Genomic DNA, 24,792 nt, shown 5'->3' on the forward strand with positions numbered 1-24,792 from the left:
GGTAGCTAATTCACTAAGAGATGGAATACTGAAGAGCAACCTGAACTTTGCTGGTACTTTAATAAAAAAAAATTCTAAAATAGTACTTTAAAAAAAATAAATAACTTTGAAAATTAAATGTTTAAAAAGCTCCCTTTTCTTTGCCTCAGAAAGAAATGAACTGGAACTGGTTCATCTCAGGTTGATCACTGGGGAGAGCGGGAGACAGAAAGATGGAGGAAAAAAAATTTCCATTTCAGATTAGCTCTCACCAAACAGTTTCGGTTTTGATTTTTCATTTTAGCCACCATAGCAAATTAATTCATTCTTCACACATAGGACAGCTAGAAGCTACCAGAATTTTCAAAGATTCCTTAGAATGCGGTGAAGCTGAAAAGAACTTCCCCCTACCTCCAAGAATAGCTTTACTTTACTGACAGTGACTTTTCATAATTTCAGGATTCGTTGCCTTACTGTCTACAAGCACTTCCCTACACCCAACTTTCTTGTAATGTTTAAAGATCTCTTCATTCTTGGGAAGAAACCTCTTCTTAAAGCAATCTGTGTGCTCACTCCATTGACTAGAACAAAAATTATTTTGCTGTTCGAGGTAGAAAACAGAGGAAAGACCAGGCTGGCTTCAAAGCTCCTTTCTGTGCCTTTCCATCATCATCATCATCACTTTAATGAGCTTAGGAGCCTTGGTCAGAGACACAACGCACAGTGCAAGGTGCTGCAGAAACTGAATAGAAAGACAAATTCTGTGCCAAACAATTAGTGGTCTAAGAAAATATTTTTCATGCAATTGGATTCCAGTCCATCTGTAATGATCTTATCTATCACCCTATCTTCCTTGTACCTAAAAACTCCTCTGTACAGGTATTACTGGAAGATAAAAAGTCTAATTAAGATGTATTGGGAAAACCAGGAGTTAAATTAAAGGAGGTCTTATCCTATACATGATGTAGCCAGGGGTAAGAATCCTCTTTCTTTATTAGCAAGGCTAGCCAGGTTCTTTTTTCACAGAAACAAAAAAGGAAAGAAAGAAAAAACAAAAGGAAAAATTAGCAAAACTTCAGGGGCTTAAAGATTCAAATTCCCTCTCCATTGTGAGAAGCAAAAAGAAAAGACAAATACCAGGAATCCTATAATGAAAAAAATAATAATCTATAAAATCTCCTCTTATTTTTTGGTAGTGATTTTTTCCCTACCCATATCCATTTTTTTTTCCCCAGCAGTTTTTCTTAGGTGCCACGTTCAATAATCCTTCCGCGCTTTGATGTCAAACATTCAATAGCTGTCTGCCTCCCTCCCATTCCTCTTCTCCATATTCTCCTCAATCCATCTCCTCTGATTAGCTAAGATTTCACCTTCAAGAACACCTCTGCTTCTCTGAGTGAGCATGAGTGTGTGCGTGTGTCTTTATATAATATTTGCAAACATTCTCCCCCTCCTGCCCTGCACACCACACAGCCACCACTGCCAGAGCCCCGGATTAAGCATTGCTGCCATTCCCTAATTCAATTTGGGGGGCCTGCTGTTTTGAATCCTGCTCAGAGCATGAGAGCAGCTCAACTGAATTTAAGCCCCGCTTTCAGAATTATTCCATAGTTAATCTGAGCTGAGCATCATTCCACGCGCTTTCTCCACCTCTGGTGCTTCCAGTGGCCAAAGCCCAGCTGTTCCCCGCTCTCCTGCAGTGGAGGGGTGTCTCCCCCAGCACCAGGGGGGCTCAGCAGCTGCGTCCCCACTCACCGGGTTGTTGTACATGTCGATGATGAGCTCCTTCACTCCGTGCAGGGTGGGGTGAGCCCACGGAGAGGGATTGGCCCAGTGCCGGTTCAGGTCGAAGCCCAGCAGGGAGCACCTGCACACACACACACACACACACAAAACAGACACAGAATTAGCAGGGCTGTGGCCTCTCCTTGGATCAGATGCAGAATTAGGGTTACATTCTGTGGCTGAAGTAGTTAAACGTTGGTCTCATGGGGGAAACAAAGCAAACCCTTCCCTGAGGAGAGCCTGCAGCAATGGCACCTCTCAGAAATGACATGACCAGCAGAATATCAACTGGAATATCAGCTCTGGCCATTCAGCCTTCTCCCTTCTCCACGGCCTGTGCTTACTGTATTCTTTGCCTTTTGCCAGCTTGGCTGTCACCCTGGTTTTTTTTAAGATTTTCTAAGCCTTCTGATGTTGACGTTCTTGTAGTGAACTTTCTCACACACCTTCTGTAAATAACTCATTGTTTTGCATTCTTTTATGGAGGAAGAGAAAGTTGATGGACTGTTGGTTTGACCAGTGTCATTGGAGAGGTGGCACTGTCACCCTCCAATCCGCTGTCACTTTTGGAATACTATAAATGTTGGAGTCAGAATATAAACTTCCCTTTTTTTCTTCACCTTGAGAATAGCAGTGTGAGCTTTCGTGCCCTATAGTGACAATCGGCAGCCTGGAGCAGCCTTGCCTGACCTTGGAGGTTCCCTTCTCTTTGGAGCTCAGGCTGAGGGTGATTCACACACTGCACCACCAAACTGGACCTTCAGCTTGTCCTCAGACAGGCTCTGACTCAGCAGGGCTCTTCATGATCAATGGCCATTAGGTTTGTGCTTAAGGGATTTAAAGCATGAACGTCATTGTTCCACTAACCCCGGGCCTCTGTCTCGTCCCCTCCTGCAATTGCCTGCACAAAAGTTAGCCAAGCAAATCAACAAGTTAAAATGATTATTGGCCATCAGATCCTGTAGGCATTGAAGCATGGATGCCACCTTGGCTTCTCCTTCCTGCCCTGGCTCAGGTCCCTCCCAGGACACTGTCCTGACTTGGATTCTGCTGCTCACAGCCCCACAGAGGAGCATCCAAATTCTTTGTGGGGCCCCACTGAAACTCAGGAGGCTGTTGACAGAGTGAGCACTAAAATTGAAAATTTGAAATTTGAAAAAGAAATTAGAAATCTGGAAGTGGCACAAGTAGAAATCAGATACGTTGCCTACTGCAGAGATCACCTAGAAAACGTTTGGCTACTGATACATGCAGGAAGAGAACTGTGTCATCTCAAGCTAAGCTTGGGATGAATTGGGTAAACTCTTGCTCAGGAATTCTGTAGAAGATCATACAAATAATACAAGCCCAGGTAGAGATGCAACTTCTTCTATAGTTAAAACAAACAAACAAAAAAATCAACCTTGCTGCTAAGCCTTAAAGCTTCTTGAGAAAAGAAGAGCTTTCATTGATCCCATGTCTATTACAAGAATGTCTGTTCAGCCTTAATCTTTTAAACACACCTATGCAAACTGGAGATTCACTCCAGCAGTGCTATCCTCTGACAAAAAAAAAAAAATAATCTAAGAATCTGAAGACCCAAAACATAGGTTTAATTGGCAAAGAGAAAGGAAAATAAAACTAACAGAGGTGAAATACTTAAAAAGGTGAGGGGATGAAACCAGAGGATGAAATTCATTTCCAAACCTGATGAAAAAATATTTTCCTATGAACAAAAGGATGCAAAATTAATGTGACATTCTTTTGTAAAAGTTCCTATGGGTATCTAGGCAAGCAGGAGCTGCACTGCTCCTTGGGCTGACACAACCAACCCATCAGCTCTGGGAGCTCAAACACCCAAGTGCAGCCCTGCAGCCCCATCACTGCTGCCCTGGGTGCCTGCAGGGGTGCAGAAGCCACCTCCTTGTCGTGGTGGCCACTTCTCTGCTTGTATAGAAACCAGATGGATTTTTTTTTTTTCCTGGACATTTTAAACAACTACTTCCACAGACAACTCAGAAAGTTGCTGCCATCCTACTCTACAGCATACTGTGTCAGATTTCTCTCTCTCTCTCTTCTTTTTGCCTGTATGTAAACTCTCTGCACTCGGCTCTACTAAATCCTATCTTCTTTTGAACTCATAGACGTTAATAAAAACCAGAAGTACTTCCAGAGATGCAGGTGGAATTACACCAGGATAAAACTGGCAGAAGAGCAGAATGAGAGGAATGAGTTTTTCATTTAATAAAAGCAGAAACTGCCACGAATTTTACTGTATTTTGGCACAGTTCCCAAGAAAACAACATCCTTACTGTAGAAAAACTTTCTTAAGAGCTCAGAATCTGAACCTAGATTTATATACTTAATGTGTCACACTTACATTTTCTTTTAATAATATTTAATACCAGAGAAAATGAGCATACTGTCAATATTAAATTTGGGGGTTGGGACTTTTTGGACAACTTTATCTAAGTCATCCCCATAGAGAAAAGAGGCAAGTAATACTTAATTTTTATAAGATCCTAAGTAAGGCATTGTAATTTTCAGAATTTGGATGTGTCAGGAATGTCTGGTAAGAGATGAAGCTCATAGTTCATTTAAAAAACAAGAACAGTTGAAAATAGTTGTCTTTACTTGAAAAGACTTCATAAACAGAAGGAAGCAACGCTTAACAAACAAGTTATTCATTTGGGAAGCTCCTCTGAGCTCTGTTTAATAGGAATCCAAATTAATTTCCAAATATCATTTAGCTAGTCTTTGATGTGGTATATCACATATTTATCAATGTAACAACAATTAATTAACTTTCTGATGTAGGCATTACTATTTCTCTCCAGTCTGGAAACAGTGTAATATTTTCTCCCCGCTTCCACTTTCCAAGTCTTTTTTCCTTCCTTTTTTTTTGCCTAAAGACAAATTTGTATCTACCACAGCCTCTCTTTATTCATCTGCTGCAAACTTGCAGCCTCTCTAAGGAAACATCAAGTTGTGTTCCTTGGTACTTCAGATTTGATTATTGACTCTATTGCACGTGGAGCTGTCTCCCAGAGCTCACGTATATCAGGACATGGCCAAAACACACGGCGAGCGTCTCCCCCGTGCCCATTACAGATCCTGCATTCATTTCATTGTCTTGCTCCCAGCTGATGTGATCTCCCCCATGGCTAAGGCCTCCAATGCGAGAGCTTGAACAGGGTAACTTTAAAATTGCATCTTGCGCTGCCTTTTAATTCCTCCTCCCAGTCTTAAACCAGCTAATTTCTGGAGCACTTTCCGCTGCTTAACTGTTAGCCTGCTGCTTCAAACACTGGGTAGGCAAAGTAGAAATGCAGATATGCTCTGGAAACAGCAGGTCCATGGTGGGAAACAAGTATGTCCTAAAATAATACATAATCTCTCAATATTTGAGACCAGCACTTTTACTCAGAGTGCAAGTGCTGCCATTTGCTTCACTGCAGTTCCTCACATGGCTCTAAGTGTTCCCCTAATTTAGAAAGTGCCTCCAAATCTGCCCTATACAGATTAGATTTATTTTGTGCTGTAAATAAACTAATGTTCTCAGTATAAAATTAACAAGGGGGAAAAACCTGCTAAATTATATCAAAGTACTGCTTAAGGATGCTCTTAGAAGGGGGACACAGAAGGCAAAAAATCAGGAAACATTACAGACTCCAGGAGGTACAAGGGAAGACAAAAAGAGCTTCAGAATTAGTGAGGGTTGGGACAAGGGCACTGGAGGATACCCCATTCCATGAGCATTAATGACCATGCCCATGAATGCTCTTATGAACATGGCAGTTCACAGTGCCACAGAGCCTGATGAGAATGAGGTGTTGGCACAGACTCTCCCAGATCAGGAAAAAACATAAAATAGATAGCTACAAGCAAAGTAACAACCTGCAGCTATTACCTGATTTTGGTCTTCATTCCTACTGTAAAAACCTAGGATTTGGTCACATAGACATTGCAACAAAAATGACATGTATGTAATTTAAAGCATTTAAGCTGATAACCATTGTTTGAATTTTGCATTATGCTTGCTATAGTTTGCTAGATGTAGAGACCACATGCTGTGCTTCTGCTTCGTGGCTGAATGTTCATTTAAATCAGGTTCTGTGAATATTCTTGTTGAATTAGAATTCGTGTTTCACCAACGTTTTCCAGCCTTTTCCTAAAATTTCTGTTTTCTGTAAGTAGATAAATTTATTACAGTGTTTATAAATTTACATAAACACAGTGCAAATGCAGTCAAAGCAAATGAGTTTCAAAATTGCACTGGAAACTGAAACATTTTGCAGTATTCATCCCTCCCTACTTGGGAGGCAGCCAGATCTGAAGAGGTTACCAGCTCAACTCAGTAAAACCAAAGATGTTCAGACCAGCACCCAGCTTGCTGGGCAGTTCTCTGGACAGAAACCCTCTCTGGGACTGAACTCATTGCTGCTTTTAAGGATTTCTTAAGCAGCTGCTTTAGTGACAACATTCTGAGGAAGGATTTAGTACCAAGGCCCATGCTGGGTTTATTTTTCAGGGCTTCTTCCTATTCTTTCAGGAAGAAGAAAGGATCTCTTCTTCCTGGAATGTCCAAGATACAGAAACCTGCAGGAACTCTGCCTTCCTTTACCTTCAGTCCTCCCTGCCCTGCTCGTTTTTCCTGCCGTGTGAGCCTAAATCTCTCCCTTACAGACCCATTTCCACAAGGTGAGATACGGAGAATAATGGAGGAAGGGAGCTAAAGAAATCCTTTTTCACGCCCTGTGATTTATTACAAAGGGAACCGTGCACCCTTCCCTCCAGCTCTGGAAGGCTGCGTTGGTTCATTGGATCAGCACCAGGTGAATCTCCAGATAATCTCCGCACACACAAAGCCAGGGAGCTCCAACCCACGCCTGGCACCACCAGCAGGGTCAGGATTTGGGGTATGGGAAGGCAGAGGGGAAGGGGGAGCACTGTTTTAGAGGGCAGACAGGGGATGGCTGGTCCCTCAGGCTGCTGTCCCTTGCAGGCAGTGCCATGGGGCTGCAGCAGGGATGGCAAAGGCAAGGGCAGCACACACAAGGTTTGCTTCTCTTCACAAATATCACCTCAGAACTGGTATGTTCTGTTTTACAAATCAGCTCCACACCTGCCAGCCAAGTCAGGTCTTCATTAGTGTGTGTTTCACCGTCTGGGTGCTTGGGGTTTGCCATTTATGCATTTGCCTATTATTCATTAAAAAGGACTCACTCAAGCCCACATATTCTAAAGCAATTAGGTTAGCAAGACATCCTAACACTCCAGCTTCAGAGAACCCCTGCTCTGAAAAGTCTCTCCTCCTCCCCAGCTTTCTGCATTTTTAATTTCGAGCTCTGGAAACCTTCACAAAGGCTATTTAACAGAGGCACTGCAGTGTGCTCCAGGCAGAGAGCAGCATTAGCTGGCAGAGACCACACGGTGGAGTAGATGTTTGCAGAATGAGCTCTGCCGGGTGTACTGACATAATTTTAAATCATACATGACGGTTAAAGATGTGTTTCTCCATTTTCTGTGTAAACAATGTTAAATAAGAATAAACACAAAGGGATATTTTCTCCTTCTGATGAATACATGCATTTCTCAGGGCTGGTAATAGGTGTCACAGGCACACACACCAAGGAAGACACACATCCCCTCCTGACACAGGAACACTCTGATCTTCAGGATATGTCTCAATTCTTGTATTAACCCCCCTTACACACCCCAGGTCATGCCAGAAGGATTCCTGGGCACACAGCAGCATGCTGGAAATAAAAACCCATCCTGCAGGTAGGAGAACTCCACCCACTGAGTGTGCCTGGCGTGTCAGAGGGTGAGACCCTCTCCCTAGAGCAGCTCACCCCTGCAGCTGCCCTACAGGACTCTCTGTATTTCCACATCTGCATCGTGCCCAGCCCAATTTCCAGTGGGACAGGGTTTCCAGCGCTTCCCCTGGGATGCAAGCCCAGCTTAGCAAAGCTCTCCCCTGGGAAGAGCCTGTCCCCAGGTGTGGATCTCTCCAGAGGACCCTGCAGGTCCAGTCCCACCTGTCCTGTCCTGCCCTGCCCTGGGAGGGGTCTCAGCTCCTGCTCCCAGCTGCATCTGAGTCATTGCCACGCCAATCCCGGGCACTCAGGTGTTTTAAACAACTTGATGGCAACACCTACAGTGCTTCCATTTTAAAGCCTGATTCATTGTTTGGCCTTTTCAAAACCAAACACATCACTGACTTAATGACACAGGAGACGGGTTTTTTTCCAACTTTTGGATCCCAAAATATTTCCACTGTAGGCACAGGGCCTTCAGAACTCTCACATATGTAGCCCATAATGCAGTATTATATAAATTTTCTTTTCTGATGTCCAAAAGCCACCTGTTCATGGATCACAAGCTGTGAAACACTGGGGAAGAGAATTTTAATATGTGCTTAATTTACTGGACTCCCACTCTGTCAACAAGTCAAACTCTTCTAGGCCCTCCTGCCCTATCTACTTGACTTCCCCAGAATGTCCTAACAAATGTTTCCCTTCAGATAAGCAACCCTTCTTTAAAACATTTGTAATTTTTGTTGGTCTGTCTACATTCCTGGAGGGGCAGGTTGGGTGAAAATAAGTGTTTCATCATCACAGTTTCATCATCACATTTCTGGAGATATGGCTGCTCTTGAATTGAGCTTTTGTTCCCACTTCTGGCCTTCCTCAGACACACACCATGTCTCAGAATTATTAGGGAATACTCCAGCTGTTATAGGATGGTATAACTCCATATTACACATCTCCTATCCTGCCTGGCACACAAATCTGGAGCTCTACTCACTTCTAGGAAAGAGGAAAGACACAGCCTGCTCCCTGCAGACCAGCATGATAAGAACACCCCCAGAAGATTGCTGAGCTCTCACCACCAGACCCATCACACACAGAGAGCTGCACTCAAAGGAGCCAACCTCAATGTCACAATGCTGAGCTCTTAAACTTAGGACAGAGCCTTCCTCAGCCCTGTGCTTGTCACTGCTGTGGCACAGCCTTTAATTGCAGCTTTAATCTCACTTTATTGTCACAGGATCCTCACTGGTCATTAATGAGTGGACCATTCAGTATTTTGGCTTTTCCTTATTGTTCAATATACAGCGCTAGGCTGCTGCTTACTGCATGCTACTCAAAGCCTGCTCCAAGGACAGAGCTGTCCAGCTCTTCTTGGCTTTTCTAAAGTGCTCAGCACTGCAGGAGACAACTGCTTTATAAGCACTGATGGACTAATTTTCCCAACAGCACTGTTACAAGGGAGGACCACATTGTCCCCAGTTCATAAAAGAGCAACTGGGACAAAAATTGGCTTACATAAGAGACAGCCATTAATTTGTACCATTCTATCTGAGACGCCAAGGACAGGACTTTTTTAGGATAACATGGGTTTACATAGCATGTTACACATCCAGCACCTAACTCTGATTTGACCTGAAGCTGACTGTACTCAAGGCTTCTCTGTATCTGACAAAAAATGGCACTGTGAGTGGACAGAATATTAGAAACATCGAATTTTGTCAGAGATTACTAGAAAAGGGTAAGGTATTACTGGATCATGAATGGGGTTTGGGTGGGTTTCAGTTATACCTTAATTCAGCCATTTTTCTTGGCTTTATATCCTGATACTGCTGCATTCAGCTGTGTCTGAGAACCTGCTGTAACATGTGGTGGTTAGAGCTAGCACTGTGCCTGAGATTTCTTTGACTCTCCTGAATAGATTTAAATGATTACTTTGCTACATTTCAGGGTACCAGGCTACTTCCACCCAGGACATCCTCATAGGCCATGCCAGAACTCAGCCAGAAATCATCCATCTCCATCATCACAAAGGCCTTTTCCTCTTGGATATGCTGGAGGAAGGGTTTGACCTGATCCCAAACAGCCAAGAAGGTGTGTGCTGGTCCTCAGGGAAGCAGCACAGGACTGGCAAGCTGCTGGCTGAACCCTAACAAGCAAAGTTTGACTCCCCAGCACCAAAACACATCTGATGGCTCCCTTTAATAATGTTTGCTAACAGGCTCTGACACACTTAGGTACTTCTCCCTCCCATACATAGCCAAAATACTAATTGTATTCCTGCATAGCCTTGCTGCATCTACAAATTGTTCAGCTTGAAAGTGACTTTTTGCATTTATAAGGAGACATTTATTTTGGGAAGGCCCTTTTGAATTTCCCTGCATTCCCATACACATGGTGTGCAAGCAGCCTTCTCCAGCTGCATTGGCCAGCAGATATTAAATGTCATCAGGAGTTAGAGCCAGGGACATGGCCATTAGCCAAACACTCCCTTTACCACAACTAATTGAAAGTTTTACAGTTGTATGCAAGCCCTGAATAAAATCCCTGTTGTCACCATACAGGGGAAGGACAAGTGACACAGTGGTTCACTCATCAGGGTGACACCATGGGACTGTCCTGTCACTGCCTCTTATCCAACCCAGGTCACAACTGCAATGCCTCAGTTCTTCACTTGTAAAAATAATCATAAACCCTCCATGGTGTTTGGAGAGGGAAATACATGAAGGATTATGAAGTGTTTTGGTGCTACAGAGATGGGGATATGTTGGTGAGGGTCCAGAGTGACCCAGGGTCCCCAGGCAGGGGCAAAGGAGAGCTCTTTATTCCAAAACCAGGCCTTTTAAAGCCTTGTTTTCAGCTCCACAGTTTTAAACCATAACAAACATCATTCAACCAACCACCACACACCACAATGTGAACAAACAATGGTTACAGAACTTGTTTTTCTACCCGTAATTCAGCTGAGCCCCTTTCCCACAGTCCTGTTCTGCTTAGCCAAAGTACCAGGCCTGAGCTAGGGTTTTACAAGGCCTTCCCTTAATGCTTTATATGCAACAGGGTTTTATTAGGTTCCACAGATGGAGATTATGGAAGGGATTATGTTCTACAGATGGATTATGGAATCCAGTGATCTATGGAATCAAACAAAGGTTTTTTGGTAGACTCTGAATTTTGTTGAAGTTCATTTCCAACAAGATTGCACAAGTTTGTAGTTAACAAACAATCCTGCAATGCCTATAAGAGCGTATAAGATAAAATAACCATGAGATATCCCAGTCCAGTTTTTGAGAAACATTCTCTAAGGGTTTGGATGGAGAAAAGGGGTTGTGTTGGGTTGTGCTGTTGTATCAGTGAACATTCCCTCCTGTTTCTTCTACCCCTTACCACCTGTAAGTAAAGAAATTTTCCTCTCAAATCTGTCTTTATTCTCACTTTGAATTTCAAGGTTATCTGGCCCACTGGGTGTGTTACATATGGCTGTCTAATTAAAGAGTGAAGATTAACCTTATTCTATTAGATTATTTTAACACCTGCCAGGTGACTACTCTGCTTTAGCAAAGGCACAATGTGGCCAAATCAGTTAACAAAACTCCTATCAAAAAATCTAAACCCAAACAAAATACCACACCAAAACCTCTAGAATATTTCATTTTTGAAAGTCCATCAGGAACTTTGGAAAGTCCCAGAATCACTACCATGATAAACTAACATTTCAAAGCAGAAATAATACCAGTGTTATGTTTGTCACATAACATTTCAGAAGATGGCAAAGAAGCTGTAAAGTCCTGCTCTGCCTCTGATTGCAATCAATAAAAAGCCCAGATGCTTTAGAAGGGAGTCAAATCAGGCTCAGATTTTTCCCAATCACTTGTTAATTTAAAGGGCAGAGTTTTACCACCTGAGCTTCTCTGTGTGGTGCTGCCTCAGCCCAAACAACACCAGAGAATGGGGAACTATTTGACAGCATGGTGGTCTCTGGTCCATTTCCAATTCCTACCTGAAATCACTTAGGCTTTAAATTGTCCACAGTCCCAGCAGTTGGGCACATTGTACACCCCAGAGGGGAAGATACCTGGCAAAGAGACATTTCTCATGATGCTCTGTGATACCTCCTCTTCCTCACTCAAAGCCACGTGAGAGGGATTTGGTGCCATCCCATGGGACGTGGTCACTTGTCTCATTCGGATGCTTGGAGCAGGAATGTAAAGCACTCAAAGTGCGGCTTCTATCAAAGTGTGGCTTCTATCAATCACTGCAACACACCAGCAGAATGTGATTTGATACCAAGCCAAGCTGAAACTACCCATTTCGGTTCCAGAGCACTGAAATATCTTATTGCAATGAATAATGGTGCAATGATAGATTAGTTTGGGAATCCTGATGAGAATGTTAAAGCTGAAAAATTTAAACCTTCAGGGATTCAGAGTTTTTGGTTTTGTTTTTTTTTTGTTGGTCTTTTTTTTTTTTTTTTGTTATGCCTCAAAAATAGGTGCCAATGGGTGTAAAGTTGTCAGAAAAATTTATTATTATACCCTTTTCTGAGATGTATAAAAGAATGCAACAATTACTAAAGGCATGTAACTGTTCAAGAAAAGAGGTGAGGATGAAACACCAGGGAAAATGAAATCTGGTAATTGTTATACAGAAAGCCTAGGAAGGAGTTTAGGTGGAAGCTGATCATGGAGGGATTTGGGTTGGAAGAGACATTAAAGATCATTTAGTTCCAACCCCCTGCCAGGGGCAGGGACACCTTTCACTAGACCAGGTTCCTCAAAGCTCCCATCCATCCTTGAACAATTCTGGGGATGGACATCCACAGCTTTTAATCTCCATTGAAAAGATTATATAATGAAGTCAACTTTAATTAGGCAACAGAGAACTCAAATGAGGGGAAGACCCTCCCACATTATGATTTTTTTTTTTATCCATGGGGATTTTCAAATCTTGCCCATAAAAAGCCAAAAGTAACCAACACAACACCGAAGTCAGCCCTGCTTTGAGAATGGCTGAAGACCTCCAGAGGGCTACACTAAACAATTTTCTTTATAATTCTAGGAAAGTCTCAGGCACAAGAAAAGTTTCACTTGCTGCTCGTACCTCAGTGGACACCAGGGAGCCCTGCTGTGGGACAGGCAGCTTCACAGGCTCACAGAATTACTTTTTTTATTTTCTTTCTGCATATTTGCAGCCTCACACAGTTCAGCACCCTCGAGATAAAATCCTACAGCAAAAATGTACAATGAATGGGAACATATATGAATGGGAAGCAGAGGAGCAAACAAATTTCAATTTCAAGCTTTCATGGCTTAGCATAAACAAACATGAAACAATTCATCCTCAAAATATGGGGGTGAGAGGGGGATACTGACAGTGTCCTCAAGACACACAGGGAGACTGAGAATGAGGGAGCCTGGAGCGAAGAGAACATTTCAAAAACTCTTTAAAGCCTTGGGAAAGTTTGAAGCAAAGATGAAACTTTCCTGATCCATTCAGTGGGTCTGCAAAAACAATTCTCTTCATCCACTGCCAGCCCCCAGACTGTCAAAAATAAGCCAGCTCTGTCAAATGTTGTTTTCTTCTTAACAAAAATGAGCTTTTAAAATATCCGTCAAAATTTGGAATGGGTGAACAGATTTTGAAAAAATAAGAACAGTCTAATAACTTTCTAGAGAAAGATGCAGAAATAGCTTCTAAAGAACTCACACTGAGCTAATTCTCTTTATGAGCCTGCAAAGTCTATTTAAATTTTATATTTTCCCCTCTTTTATTTTTCATAAATTCATCCTCTGCCTGCATCCGAGCTGATATGGGAGTAAAACTCAAAACTCTCATTTGGGATGGTGCCCCATTTCTGCACCTTTTGGCAACAGGGAGTGCAGTGATCTGGAGGTGAATATGAAGTGATTAGGGGGATGGTTTGCTTCTGTTACAGGCTCTTGTAAACATTCATTTGAGCTGTAAATGGACAAAGGAAGAAAGTTCATCTTCCCAGGGGATCTATCCATTAGCTTGTTGTATCCCACACCATACAAACATCATACAACAGTGATTAACTGTGCAGGTTCTGGCTGTTTTAGCACAATGTCATCCTCCTGACAGGGCTCAGAAATCAATCCCCCCAGTCATATTCCACCCTGAACAGTATTTCAGTGTTTGTCAGGAGAGAAAGGAATCTCTTCAGCAGAGCTGTTACCTGGGTTGTTCAAGGCAGGACTAAGATCTGAGTGCTGTGGCTTCCACTGTGCACTCATCTAGTTCTTTGATTTTGGTAGCCAGTGCTCCAAAAACCTTGGAGTTGTTCAGAAGTTGGTTCTTGCTGCCTTCTGGCAGCAAAATGCAAGGCCTCATGTTTGCAAAGTCTCTCAAAATGTGATTATTGGAAGCATGTAGGGAAAAGAGCAATTCCTTACATTCAGAATCAAATGATTCCTCTACACTGGCTTGACCTAAATGTCTGCCAAGAAAGTTGTGGTATCTCTTTCCAAAACTTACAAGGCAGAACTAATAAAATAAACCAAAAATGGGTCACTCTGGCCATGGATGGGCTTGAAAAAGAATGTGGAGGTAAACAAATCTGAGGATGACAAAAATTTAAATGGTTCACCTGCAGTCAAAGCTCATGGAAAGAGCAGTTTCATGGCCAGGAAGAGATGGAAATTACTTTCTCCACTTTAAAAGAGAATTTATTGAAGCCTTGAAGACAAGAACAGAAGCAAAGAAAACAAAAGAAAACAAAAGAAAACAGCCCAGAAGAGCTCTGAAAATCCAATCTCTCCCATCAGCCTCTGGAAAATGGATAACCTATGCGTGGTATGATTGAATTTCTCTGTTTCATCACCCTAGTGGAAGCGTCTTGTATGAAACTCTGGTTTATGAATTGAGTTTTGAGAGGGACCTGGGAGAGCAGGAGTTATCCCAATCTAATCAGGATGTGACAAACACATGCATCAAAATGTTGCATTGTCAAGATCCAGAAGCCACTTAATTCCAGAAAGATTTTAAAGTTGAGAAAGCAGCTTTGGCAACAGGATTAGAAATGATGAGAAGGCAGATGAAAATCCAGACAGAGGAAGATAGCCCAATTTTTTTTTTCAAAAACATCCTTTCAAAAATTAGGCCATGTCCCTCCATGATTTCTTATTAACTTCTTATGCAAACCAATGTTTTATTCAAATGAAGGACACAGTTGCCTTCTTCCATTTATTGTACCTTTTTCCTAAACATATGCTAATGATGGAATGAAAGACACATGAACTGAGATAAATAACACCATAAAATCCTATAAACCCCACAGGTTAAAGCACCACAAAACATTCTGAGCAAAATGCCCAACAAAGCAGATTAAATACAAGAATAACATGCAAATGTCATTGCCACAGAGCAGAGAAATGTGCTAATGCCAATGCCACAGGACAGGAAGAAAGATTCATGAGATTGATTTGTGATGGCTCCTAAACAAAAGCAGGGCACAAAAATAGCCTGTGATTATCAATAACATGAGATCAAATCAGAAAGCGTGTGCATTAAGAGAGATGGCATCAAATGCTTCCTTCAAAAGAAAAAGAACATCACAATCACTTTGTATTTGCCTGGTCTCAGCTTGCATTTCCTATCTAACTACTGAAGATGGTTTCACAGGATAAGTACAGATTAGCAAAATATTCAAGGTGATTGAATGGATTAGCATTATTGTTTAGCACAATGCAAGGTGATAGGAAAATCCACAGAAAAGAAAGATCTGCTATCTGGACAGCCACTTGAAATTATGCAGCTCACAGGTTGAATTCTTACATTTCTTGTAACATCATCAAGTGTCACAGTGGATGCCTGAAAACATTTCCAACTAAAGAGTGAGATTTAAAGCTGGGGATCTTGAGCAACAGGTGGAACAAGGATTCCTAAGTAAACTGCTATCTTGTTTGTCACACAAATAGAAAATCCATATGCTAGTGCCAGAGGCAAAAAGAACATGTTCTAGCAAACAGCACAAAACACCCCAAACCCTGAAGAAACATTTGTCTGTAGGAAAGGGGTGGGAAAGAAAAAAAGATTAAATGCATCTAAAAAAGTCAAAATTACCTATAGAGTAATTAACTGTGTACTAAATCCCAGGCAGGTAGAAAGCACAAATGCCTGCATCCCCACTATCCTGGCCATTGTAATCATGTCCAGCAGCTTGGGCTGCCCATTTTCCCCACCCTTGTGGAGATACCCAGTGTAGGTAACAGATGTACTGATGTGCTATGCTCCCCTCAGGCCCCAAGGATGCAATACCTGATCAAACAGACAGACTGCTTCACACTGTGACAGGGATATTTGGGTTTTTTCTAGGCATCCAACGTTAATAGAGGTCAAACTGTGAACAAATCCACATAACCTGTGACTAGGGATGGAGATTTCGCATTCAGACATTGCAATTCCACACAGCCTTCTTCGCTTCCAGAATCAGAGACTTTGTGCCTCAAGAGCTGAACCAAATCCCCTAAAATTCAGACATCTCTGGTTTGCTTTTCATGGAGTTTTTTGGAGCATTTCAAAAGCATTAATGGAATGTCCTCCAATGGTTCTGTGAGGCAGGTGCACAGAATTAGTTTCACTTTGCAACTAAGACCAAGGAGCAGAGGGGGATTGAGTGAATCAGCCAAGATCACTGTGCTTTTGTTTGACAGAGTCAGAAATAGAAATCAGGATTCCACAAAAAGTAAATAAAACCTCCCTCCCTGGAATATGCAACGAAATATTTGGTTAATTTTCACTGCATGCGTCCTTACTGGGTTACAGCCAGGAAAGGAAACATCATTGCTCTGAGCAAGGTCACTCCCACAGCAAGTCCAGACAGACCTTCAGCCATCAATTGTGTGTGCAAATCCTCAAAAGAAATAAATATAAATATGAATATTTAAGATCCAAGATACTGGTATAAGGATTTCAGATATCTTAATAAGCCTTATTTATTGAAAAAAATCCAAATTAAGCCCTGTTTCCTCACAGGTAATTATGGACGAAGAACTAAACAGCAAATGACACTGGCCAAGCAGACATAGATTTTCAGGTTAGCAAAATTACCTTCAGATATGAAAAAAAAAACTTGCCCTAGGCTGGGACAGACAAGTTTAGCCAATCTAAAGAAAAAAAAAAGTAGTGTTGATTCTCTTGAATTGGTACACTCTCTCCAGTGTAGCAGAAGAGCTTAACTGGTCTGTGTGGGGAGGTAAATAAATAAACCAGGGAGCCCTGCTTGCCCAAAGCACAACAGACACCTCCCCACTCCACAGAATGTAATATCCAAGCTTAACTGAAAAACTTACAAATACATTATTTGGGATAAAAAGTCTGTTTGCTTTTTAATTCTCGTGACGGTTTTGACAAGATGACTATCAGACAAAGGTTCAGAAGATGTATAGCAGAAAAGGGTCAATTGACAACTTTTTGCTCCCTCAAAAAAATTTGAAGCTGCTTTCCAGTAGTGAACAATACCCAAGCATATTACTGAAAGATGAAAGGTGGCTTACTTGAAGTGATCAGCAAAATAATTGGGACAATTCTCAAAAATAAAATCCTCTCTCTCTCCAAATTTGTGTTCATAGCTCTTCTGACTTCCCTCCAACCCCTGAATTATAAGTCAGGACTTTAATTTGCCAACATAGGCCATTTCTGCATTGGCACTAAACATCCTCTGTAGTCATTGCTGTGTTCATATTGGTCAGCAAAGGAGGATCATTAACTTTTGAGTAAAAATCTGACATCACAAAAACCTCTTTAGCCCTGTTTGCTCCATTTTGCCATGGAGCCTTTTCTCGTGTTTAAGGGGATGACAAAAAGTTGAGAAACTTTTAAATGTAAGATGTTAGAAGGAGTTCTACATAGAGCAATAGACAGCCCTGGCCAAAATGCAAGTGTCTACATGACAGCAAAAGAGTTGGATTCATATCACACGGGGACAGGGGGTAAGGGGGAAGACATAAAAGAGCAGCAGATCAGTAATCAATGTAAGAATATTAGCTTAGTCCTCTACAGCAGTTCCCACGTTGAACACTTCACTGCTAATCAGACTGACCATTCATGTATAGATACTGAGCCAGAATTAGATCCTAGATACCTACATCCAGTATGATTACACTTTCTTAGAAGAATAAATTTTTTAAAAAATCCAGAGGGCTGATCCACACTCAGTATAAATTGGTACAAATGTTGACAATTGTACACGTGGATATCAGTAAATTTGAGATTTGAGTCAGATCTCCTGACTCTTGTTAAACAGCTTAAGAGAGGCAGGATAAATCTCACTCTAACCCCAGCCCCAAGTTAGCAGGGTTACAGAAATCTGTTCAAATGGCAGCTTATCCCACTGACTGTGGATGGCACAAATCACTTTCTGGGAATGCCCCACTGACCACAGCCAGCTCTACCAGTCCAGAACACATGACTAACTTTTAGATGGCCAAGACTAAACAAAACTAATCCAACTTGCATCATTCAAAAATGTATTTAAAGTGTAGGTGGTGTTATACCTACTAAGCAAAATCCAGAATCTACAGGGCAGGATCTGACAACAAGAAGACAACAATCCCCTAATCAAGTACACAAAATCTTTCAGGCTTTTCAAAATACTAAAACCCCAAGGGAAATTTTGTCCTCAACCAATTTCAAGTCAAGTTTTACAACCCAATGCGGTGCACAGTTTTTTCCAGTGAGTTTTTACGAATGGAGCATGCAAACCTTTGAAATTCTCTCATGGCTCATTTGTAGGCATCTCACTGTATCCCAGTGAGAGTGGATGAGAGGGATAATTGAAAATGGGACACACGGGCATCAAAACAAGCAAAAATGACCCCCTCCTTTCTCTTTTCCCTTTTCTTCTGGTTCATGCTTCTAAATGAAATCCCAGGCTGCCTTCCAACTGCTACTCAGAGCTGTCACACAGGAGGAACACGTAGAGAGCACTAAACCACTGACCTATTTCCATCCTTGGAGCTGCTGTGTCTAAACCCCTCGTTGTGAATTCTGCACACACACATGCACATGTGCACAGCAATTTCCCTGCGTGCTCCCACGAGGAACTATTTCCAACGCCTAACCTCAGCTCCTGGAGGAGCTCTCTGCTGCTTCCTGAACAGCTGTTAACCCCACGGCCTCAGTGCCCTCCATAATTAGGTTAACTTTTGGGAGCCTACCCTTTGGGGAAGACAATAGAAGCTTTGGCTCACTGACCCATCTTTTCTCTTCTCCACTGCATACTGCTCTATGTGTGAGATATTTGTATACAAGGAATCCTTTCATTTCTTTTAAAAATGCAAAGCACCGCTGCAGAGTGAATAAATCTAAAAGAGCACATTAATATGTGCAATTCATGCACACAGCAAAAGGCCACTGGAAATGAAACCAAGTGGCTTGTGCCTTCCTACAGCACCCAAATCACTGAAATAGCAAAAGGTGTCACAACCTGAGGGCTCTCAAACCCTCCCGCCCTCTTTTAGAGTAAAATAAAAAATGAAAGAGCTTTTTTACCCTATATGGCTTCTGAGCTACTTATATCACTTCCTAGGAAAAAGCAGCCACTGTCTTACTGATCTTGGCTGAACTTCAAAGATGCAGAAAAGTTAATTGGATGAAATGAGGCTTCCAAAGAAAAACTTTGTGTGAAAAGCTCTTCAACCAAAGATGTGCATGCAATCCAAGGAGCTACAATATGGAGTGGCAGCAGCATTATTAGTGTTGTAGAGGAATGCATAATGCTTGGGAGAAAACTTTCCTTTGCTCTTTTTCCTCCAAAATGTTAAATTCTTTTCCTTTTCCCCTGCCCCACCTTCAATTTAAAGGTGTATAAAATAAGAAATGTAAAGGAAGCTAATGAAGGTAATATGGAACATTAAACCTGAGATTATTTTTTAAAATGGCCACATTATCAGCCCCTGAAAAAGGATAAAGTAAATGTTGTTCCATTTTTATTTCTTGTTATAACAGTACTCTGACAAAAGTGAGTATAATTGTTGCACCTGAAGCTTTTTATCATTGTTCCCATAAGTTTTCTATTTCTACTTAATGTGGGTTTGTACTGGAGGAAGCCCTGGTCAGCAGAGTGCCAAGTCCTGCACAATACAATTACCTTCTGGGAGTAGAGCACGCTCCTGGAGGAGATTTTTAGACAGTTATGCAGAACTGGACCAGAAAACTAGACTTCAAGGGGCCCAGACACCACATCTTGTCTACCAGTCACAGGGCATCAAACTCTGAATTTCTTGTTAGCAGATTCTGTCCCATGAAAAGTTGCTGGAATAAAGGGGAATTAGGCACAAGTTTCCGTTAAAAATATGTCCCAGAGCAGCTGCAGTCCAGGTAGTCAAATTAAAGCAAGTGTCATTGCTTGAAAGGTAATTGAAATGCCAAAATCAGTATGAGAATTTGTGCTAAGTCCTCTCTCAGGACTACACCGAGGCTCGTGATTCAATTAGGTATTACAGCACTAAAGCCAGACCTTCACTCCTAATCTCTGGGCAGAGGATTCAGTATTTTAGAGATAAAAAAAAGCAAATGACAGCACTTTCTTCCTCCTGTTCAGGTCTATATCCAGAAGGCCTGTTCTGCAGCTTTTTTAGGAGATTAGAAGCCTGTGTCTCCCACACACTGTAGTCACAGACGTGTGTTATAAGGAAAATGCCATTTCATTAAACCATCTCTGAAGGTTTTTTTTTTTTTTTCTCTCTTATTTTAATTCTGGATAAAGCAAGTTCTAAAAACAACTCAGATTGTTGATCTTTTAGGACAACTAGAAAGAGTCTCCAGTGCAGCCTTAAAACATGCAGCTGTTACATTCTTGTTATTTACAGATCTAAGAATTTCTTGCAGATACCCTGGATCCTACTTGCTGTAGCATCAACTGTGTCCAGAAATACAACCTAATGTAGAACTACATCCATGTGCTGAAGAAGAATTACAGAGCTAGTTATAGAAACCTAACCTTACCAGAAAGCTGAATTTTTTGATTCTTTTAATTGATAATCTGCATAAAAGTTCTATTTAGCAAACAATGTCTTAAACAAAGGGAACCATCCTAAACTATATATACCAAATATTTCTGTCTTTTTGTTTTATTCTTGTTTTTAACAAACAGCTCTAGAAACCCAGGTTTCCATGATGTTCTTGGGAGAATTTTAATTCTCAAGAGAAAATAGGGAAAAAAAAAAGAGAGAGATAGTACAGCAAGGCATAATTGTCTCCTGCAGCTGAACACACTTCTCAAAGTTCCATTCCCTATATTCTGTGTGTCCTGAGATGCCCCATCCTGCCCCAAACCAGATCCTCAGCTAACAGGACAGAGGCAGCTGCTCTGGTCCCAACTCTGGTGCATTTATGCCTGCAGGCAAACCCTTGGGAAATTCTTCTTGCAGCTGGTTTACACCCACTCGTCCTCTTAGGTTCAGTCATGCAAAGGAACAAAATCCAGTGACAGAGGCTGTGGGAGATGAGAAATGCCAAACAGGCCACCAATACAGTGCATCTGAATGGAAACAAGCTCTAAGACTGCAATCAGAAGAGGAAATGTCATCCATCTCAAAATCCACTTGTCCCTCTATTTCATTTACAGGACAAATGACTGCAGAGCCTTTCCATGGCACCAGTGAGGGGCCACACTCTAAATCCCAAAGCCAAACATTGCAACATTTCACTCTCTGATTTGAGAGGTGCTATAAAGGACCTGGAGTATTAAAAGCTACTAAACAATCTTCATCTGGACTCCAGAAACCTTTGAGATGTCTCGGGCTCGCCAATCTCAACTTCAGCACCTGAGGACTACAAATTGCTAATGAAAACCACAAACCCCCAAATCCAGGGCAGAAATCTAAGGCTTTCCTCAAGAGCAGAGCAGGAGGTACAGCCATGTACCTGAGCCACATCCAGCTCCAGCAGGATGGAATGAGAAGGGCACAGGAGCTTGGGAAGAGCACAGAACTGATGTCCAGGCTCCATCTTCCCTGAGATGTCCTGAAAGTACTGATTTAAGAGACATGGACTGGTATAAAACAAAGCTCTTACTACCAGCCAGTTATATTAAAGTAATTCCAACCATATGAATGACCACTTAGCATTTTTACTGTATTTTGTCACTGGCACTAACTCTAATTTGCAAGGCTACTTCTTTGGCTATATAGTATGATAAACACATATATAGAGAGAAATTTAGGTGGTTGCTTTAGTTAAGAGGAAAAGCAAATATATTCTGTTCTTGACAGAACTCAGTACTAACTTTGACCTTCACCACTGGTCAAAGTCACATTGAGACCATTTAAGATCTCAGAGTTTAATACAATTTGTGACCTAATGATATAGGAAAATACTTTATTGTTTCCAAGACTACAGAAAAAAGATGTGGACCGAGATACCCATTATTAAGGATGTGGTCACATTCTTTTCTTTGCTCACAGCAGCACTCAGTCACGGCCTGCATCCAACTTAAGTAATTGTTCCAAATTCCATGTATCAGCCTTTTATTTTGCAGGTTGGAGATTGTATCTTTATAATAATAATTTTTAAAATCTATTTTTAATGTTTGACCTTAAATAAGGCACCATATCTATAATGAATTTGTCACCAAGGAACAGGCAGGTACAAACTATTTCTGCTCGTGGCAGCAATGGTCAAATGGTCAAAGCTGACTTTCCCCTTGCTTCTGCAGACCTGGAACATCTATAGGGCTCACACAGCTTCAGCTTCTGCTTAAGGCAAGTGTTCAGGGAGGCATCAGCAAAGTTAAATGGATTTTCTGAGGGAGTACAACATTTTATTTTGTGATGTTTCTTCCTTACCCTATTAAGCTTACATGATACCAAACCACAAACCCCCTCTGCATTGCAAAGTTGAAAGGAAAAGCCTCTAGCTTCCATTGATTCTAATGGAATTTGTCATTTGAAAGGAAGAAATTCTCTCCAGAACTCATAGAATACTTCAATTAGATGGAATGACTTCGTTTGTAGGCACTGTGTCAAATTTTCCCAGTCAAACAGTCCTTTAACTCTGAGAAAGACCAAGAAATCATTTGGTACATGGGCTTATTGCAAAAAGAAACTATGAGCACTACACAAAAGCTTGAAAATCATACATTTTCAGTCCAGAAAGAGGTTACTGTAATCATATTTGCTGATCTACCATTCATACACAAAGACGTTTTTTGAAGCCATTCTCTTTCACAAAAAAAATGAACCACTGCACCAAAAAAAAAAAAAAATCCCAAAACCAATAAAGAACAACCAGAAAACAAACAAAATCCCAAACAGATATTTAAAAAAAATATTTTTATTTCAAACAAAAACAGTCCATCATGGAAAAAATACCATGTCCTCTTAGACTTGAATCTTCCTTTCTTGAGAAGCTGTTTCAAGACATTCACCTCTGTCATTCCCTCCCCTATTACTGTGAAAAGCACCCTTCCTGTTACTCCATGTTTATGTTCCTTATGTACATGCTCAGATCACAGACCACTCAGGTCCCCACATCATTCTTTCCCTTGCTTGCTTTCTGCTAAACTAAACAAACAAAGCTCCAGGACTGCCTGGTCATAGAACAGTTTTTTCAAAACTATTCTTGCTGGTCTTTAGAACAGGTCAGACCTGTGCCAAACACAACTGTTTGCACATCAATGCCCTTGTCCAACTGGCTTTTGGAAAGCTGAATTTCCAAACATTCTGGGTGGTTTGAGATAGATCCAAGAAACACAGAGGAAAACTGAATGGTGAAATGGACTCAAACCCCCAGGATTCTAAGAAACAGAGTATTTTTTCATACATGAATGAGAAATAAAAGTCTGAGGTAGATTGATTGTTCAAAGTATTTTGATTTTCTTATCAAGCAAGCTGTGGTTGTCTCCTTCTCCTGCTTCAAGATTAAAAAAAAAAAAAAAAAACACCTCAGTTCCTGACTCAGTTCCTCTAAGGTAGCAGTCATTTGACTTCCATGGGAATTTATGAATCCTCAGCTGTGTTGTTACTGTTAACAAGAGCTGACAGTTAAATGCATTTCATTAACAGAAACGAGAACGAGAATGACAAAACTTTAGCAGATCAGATCTGTAATTGAAAAGGTGACCAATGTAAGGAGAAAGAGCTGTCTGCCAGCATTGCACTGCCTCGCCCCCACGCTGATAAGAGCCTTATCTGCTGCTCGTGGCCTGTCGCTCTCCCACACAAGCCAGCACAGCAGCAGCACGATGGAGATGTCAGGAGCAAACCCATGCCAGCATCACCTCTCCCTGCACATCAAGAGCAGGAGCAAAAGTAAATCCTGCTGGAAGAATTAAAACCAAAGGTTTTTCCCAGCTGAAAATGTACTGAAGATTAGCAAAGGCACAGCAGAAAGTAGAGGAGGGTGACAGGCAGTTTGTTAATTGATTCTTTTCAGACTTGGAAGAGCAAGCAGAAGACCCAAGGACAACTGCTGGGGTATAAAACTTGCTGGGAGTGCTTTTATGGGATAGATATTCTCACTGTGCAGCTTCCTCACCAGCAAGCACTTCCAAAAGATTGGCTGGGCCTTGAACATCTGTGGATTTTCAAAACCTACTGAACAAACCTCTCTCCAGATGCACAGAAAGACACTTTAATCCAGATGTAAAACAATGGGTAGAACCATTTCACTGCTCAGCTGCAGCAGAATAACAGCAATCCTGGTGCTAGAATGTACTTGATGATTGAAATGGGAGCTGAGACAGATTTGCCCAAGGAGTAAAGAAGAGGAGAACATCTAAAAGTAATTTATTCTGAAGAAATACACCTTTTGGGTCAACCATCCTTTTCAAATGTATTTTGTCACTGAAAGCTCCTTCCCTGGGTTGACCAAATTTAGAGTAGTCCTACTCTCAGTGGATATATGAAGGTTATTCAGCCTGATTGTGTAGTTTTCTATTGTGTTCCCTTCCACCAACTGGAGGGAAGGAAAGGAAACGTGAAAAAGGAAAAAACCCGACCACTATTCATCCTATTATATTTAGTGCTCTGTCTTCCCCTGCTGTAACATCTTGCTTGATTGCCTTGTCCCCCTGCTGTGCCATACTCTTTTAGCTCTGAAAGCACTTGGGAAAGTGAGGATCATTTATGATACACTTGTATAGCATGTAGCAGGACAAGGGCATGGCTTCTGGTCAGCAGGGCAGTGTCAAGGCATTATTGACCATCTCAACATTCAGGCTCCCTTGCTGACCTCCATCTATTCAAACTCATGTACAAAATTTATTGTTAACAAT

General features: G+C 41.5%; 1 protein-coding gene across 5 annotated transcripts in view; it reads right to left on the minus strand.

Annotated features, from left to right (window-relative positions):
- Window positions 1-24,792, minus strand: part of LOC134423228 (BEN domain-containing protein 5-like) — an 882,906-nt gene that overhangs the window by 142,162 nt on the left and 715,952 nt on the right. For all 5 annotated transcript variants that reach the window (XM_063166074.1, XM_063166072.1, XM_063166073.1 and 2 more), the window contains one exon: window positions 1,735-1,846. In XM_063166074.1, coding sequence (XP_063022144.1) covers window positions 1,735-1,846 — 112 coding nt within the window. The remainder of the gene's footprint in view (window positions 1-1,734; window positions 1,847-24,792) is intronic.

Source organism: Melospiza melodia, chromosome 11, assembly GCF_035770615.1.
Source record: "Melospiza melodia melodia isolate bMelMel2 chromosome 11, bMelMel2.pri, whole genome shotgun sequence".
In the NCBI taxonomy this organism is placed as follows: domain Eukaryota; kingdom Metazoa; phylum Chordata; class Aves; order Passeriformes; family Passerellidae; genus Melospiza; species Melospiza melodia.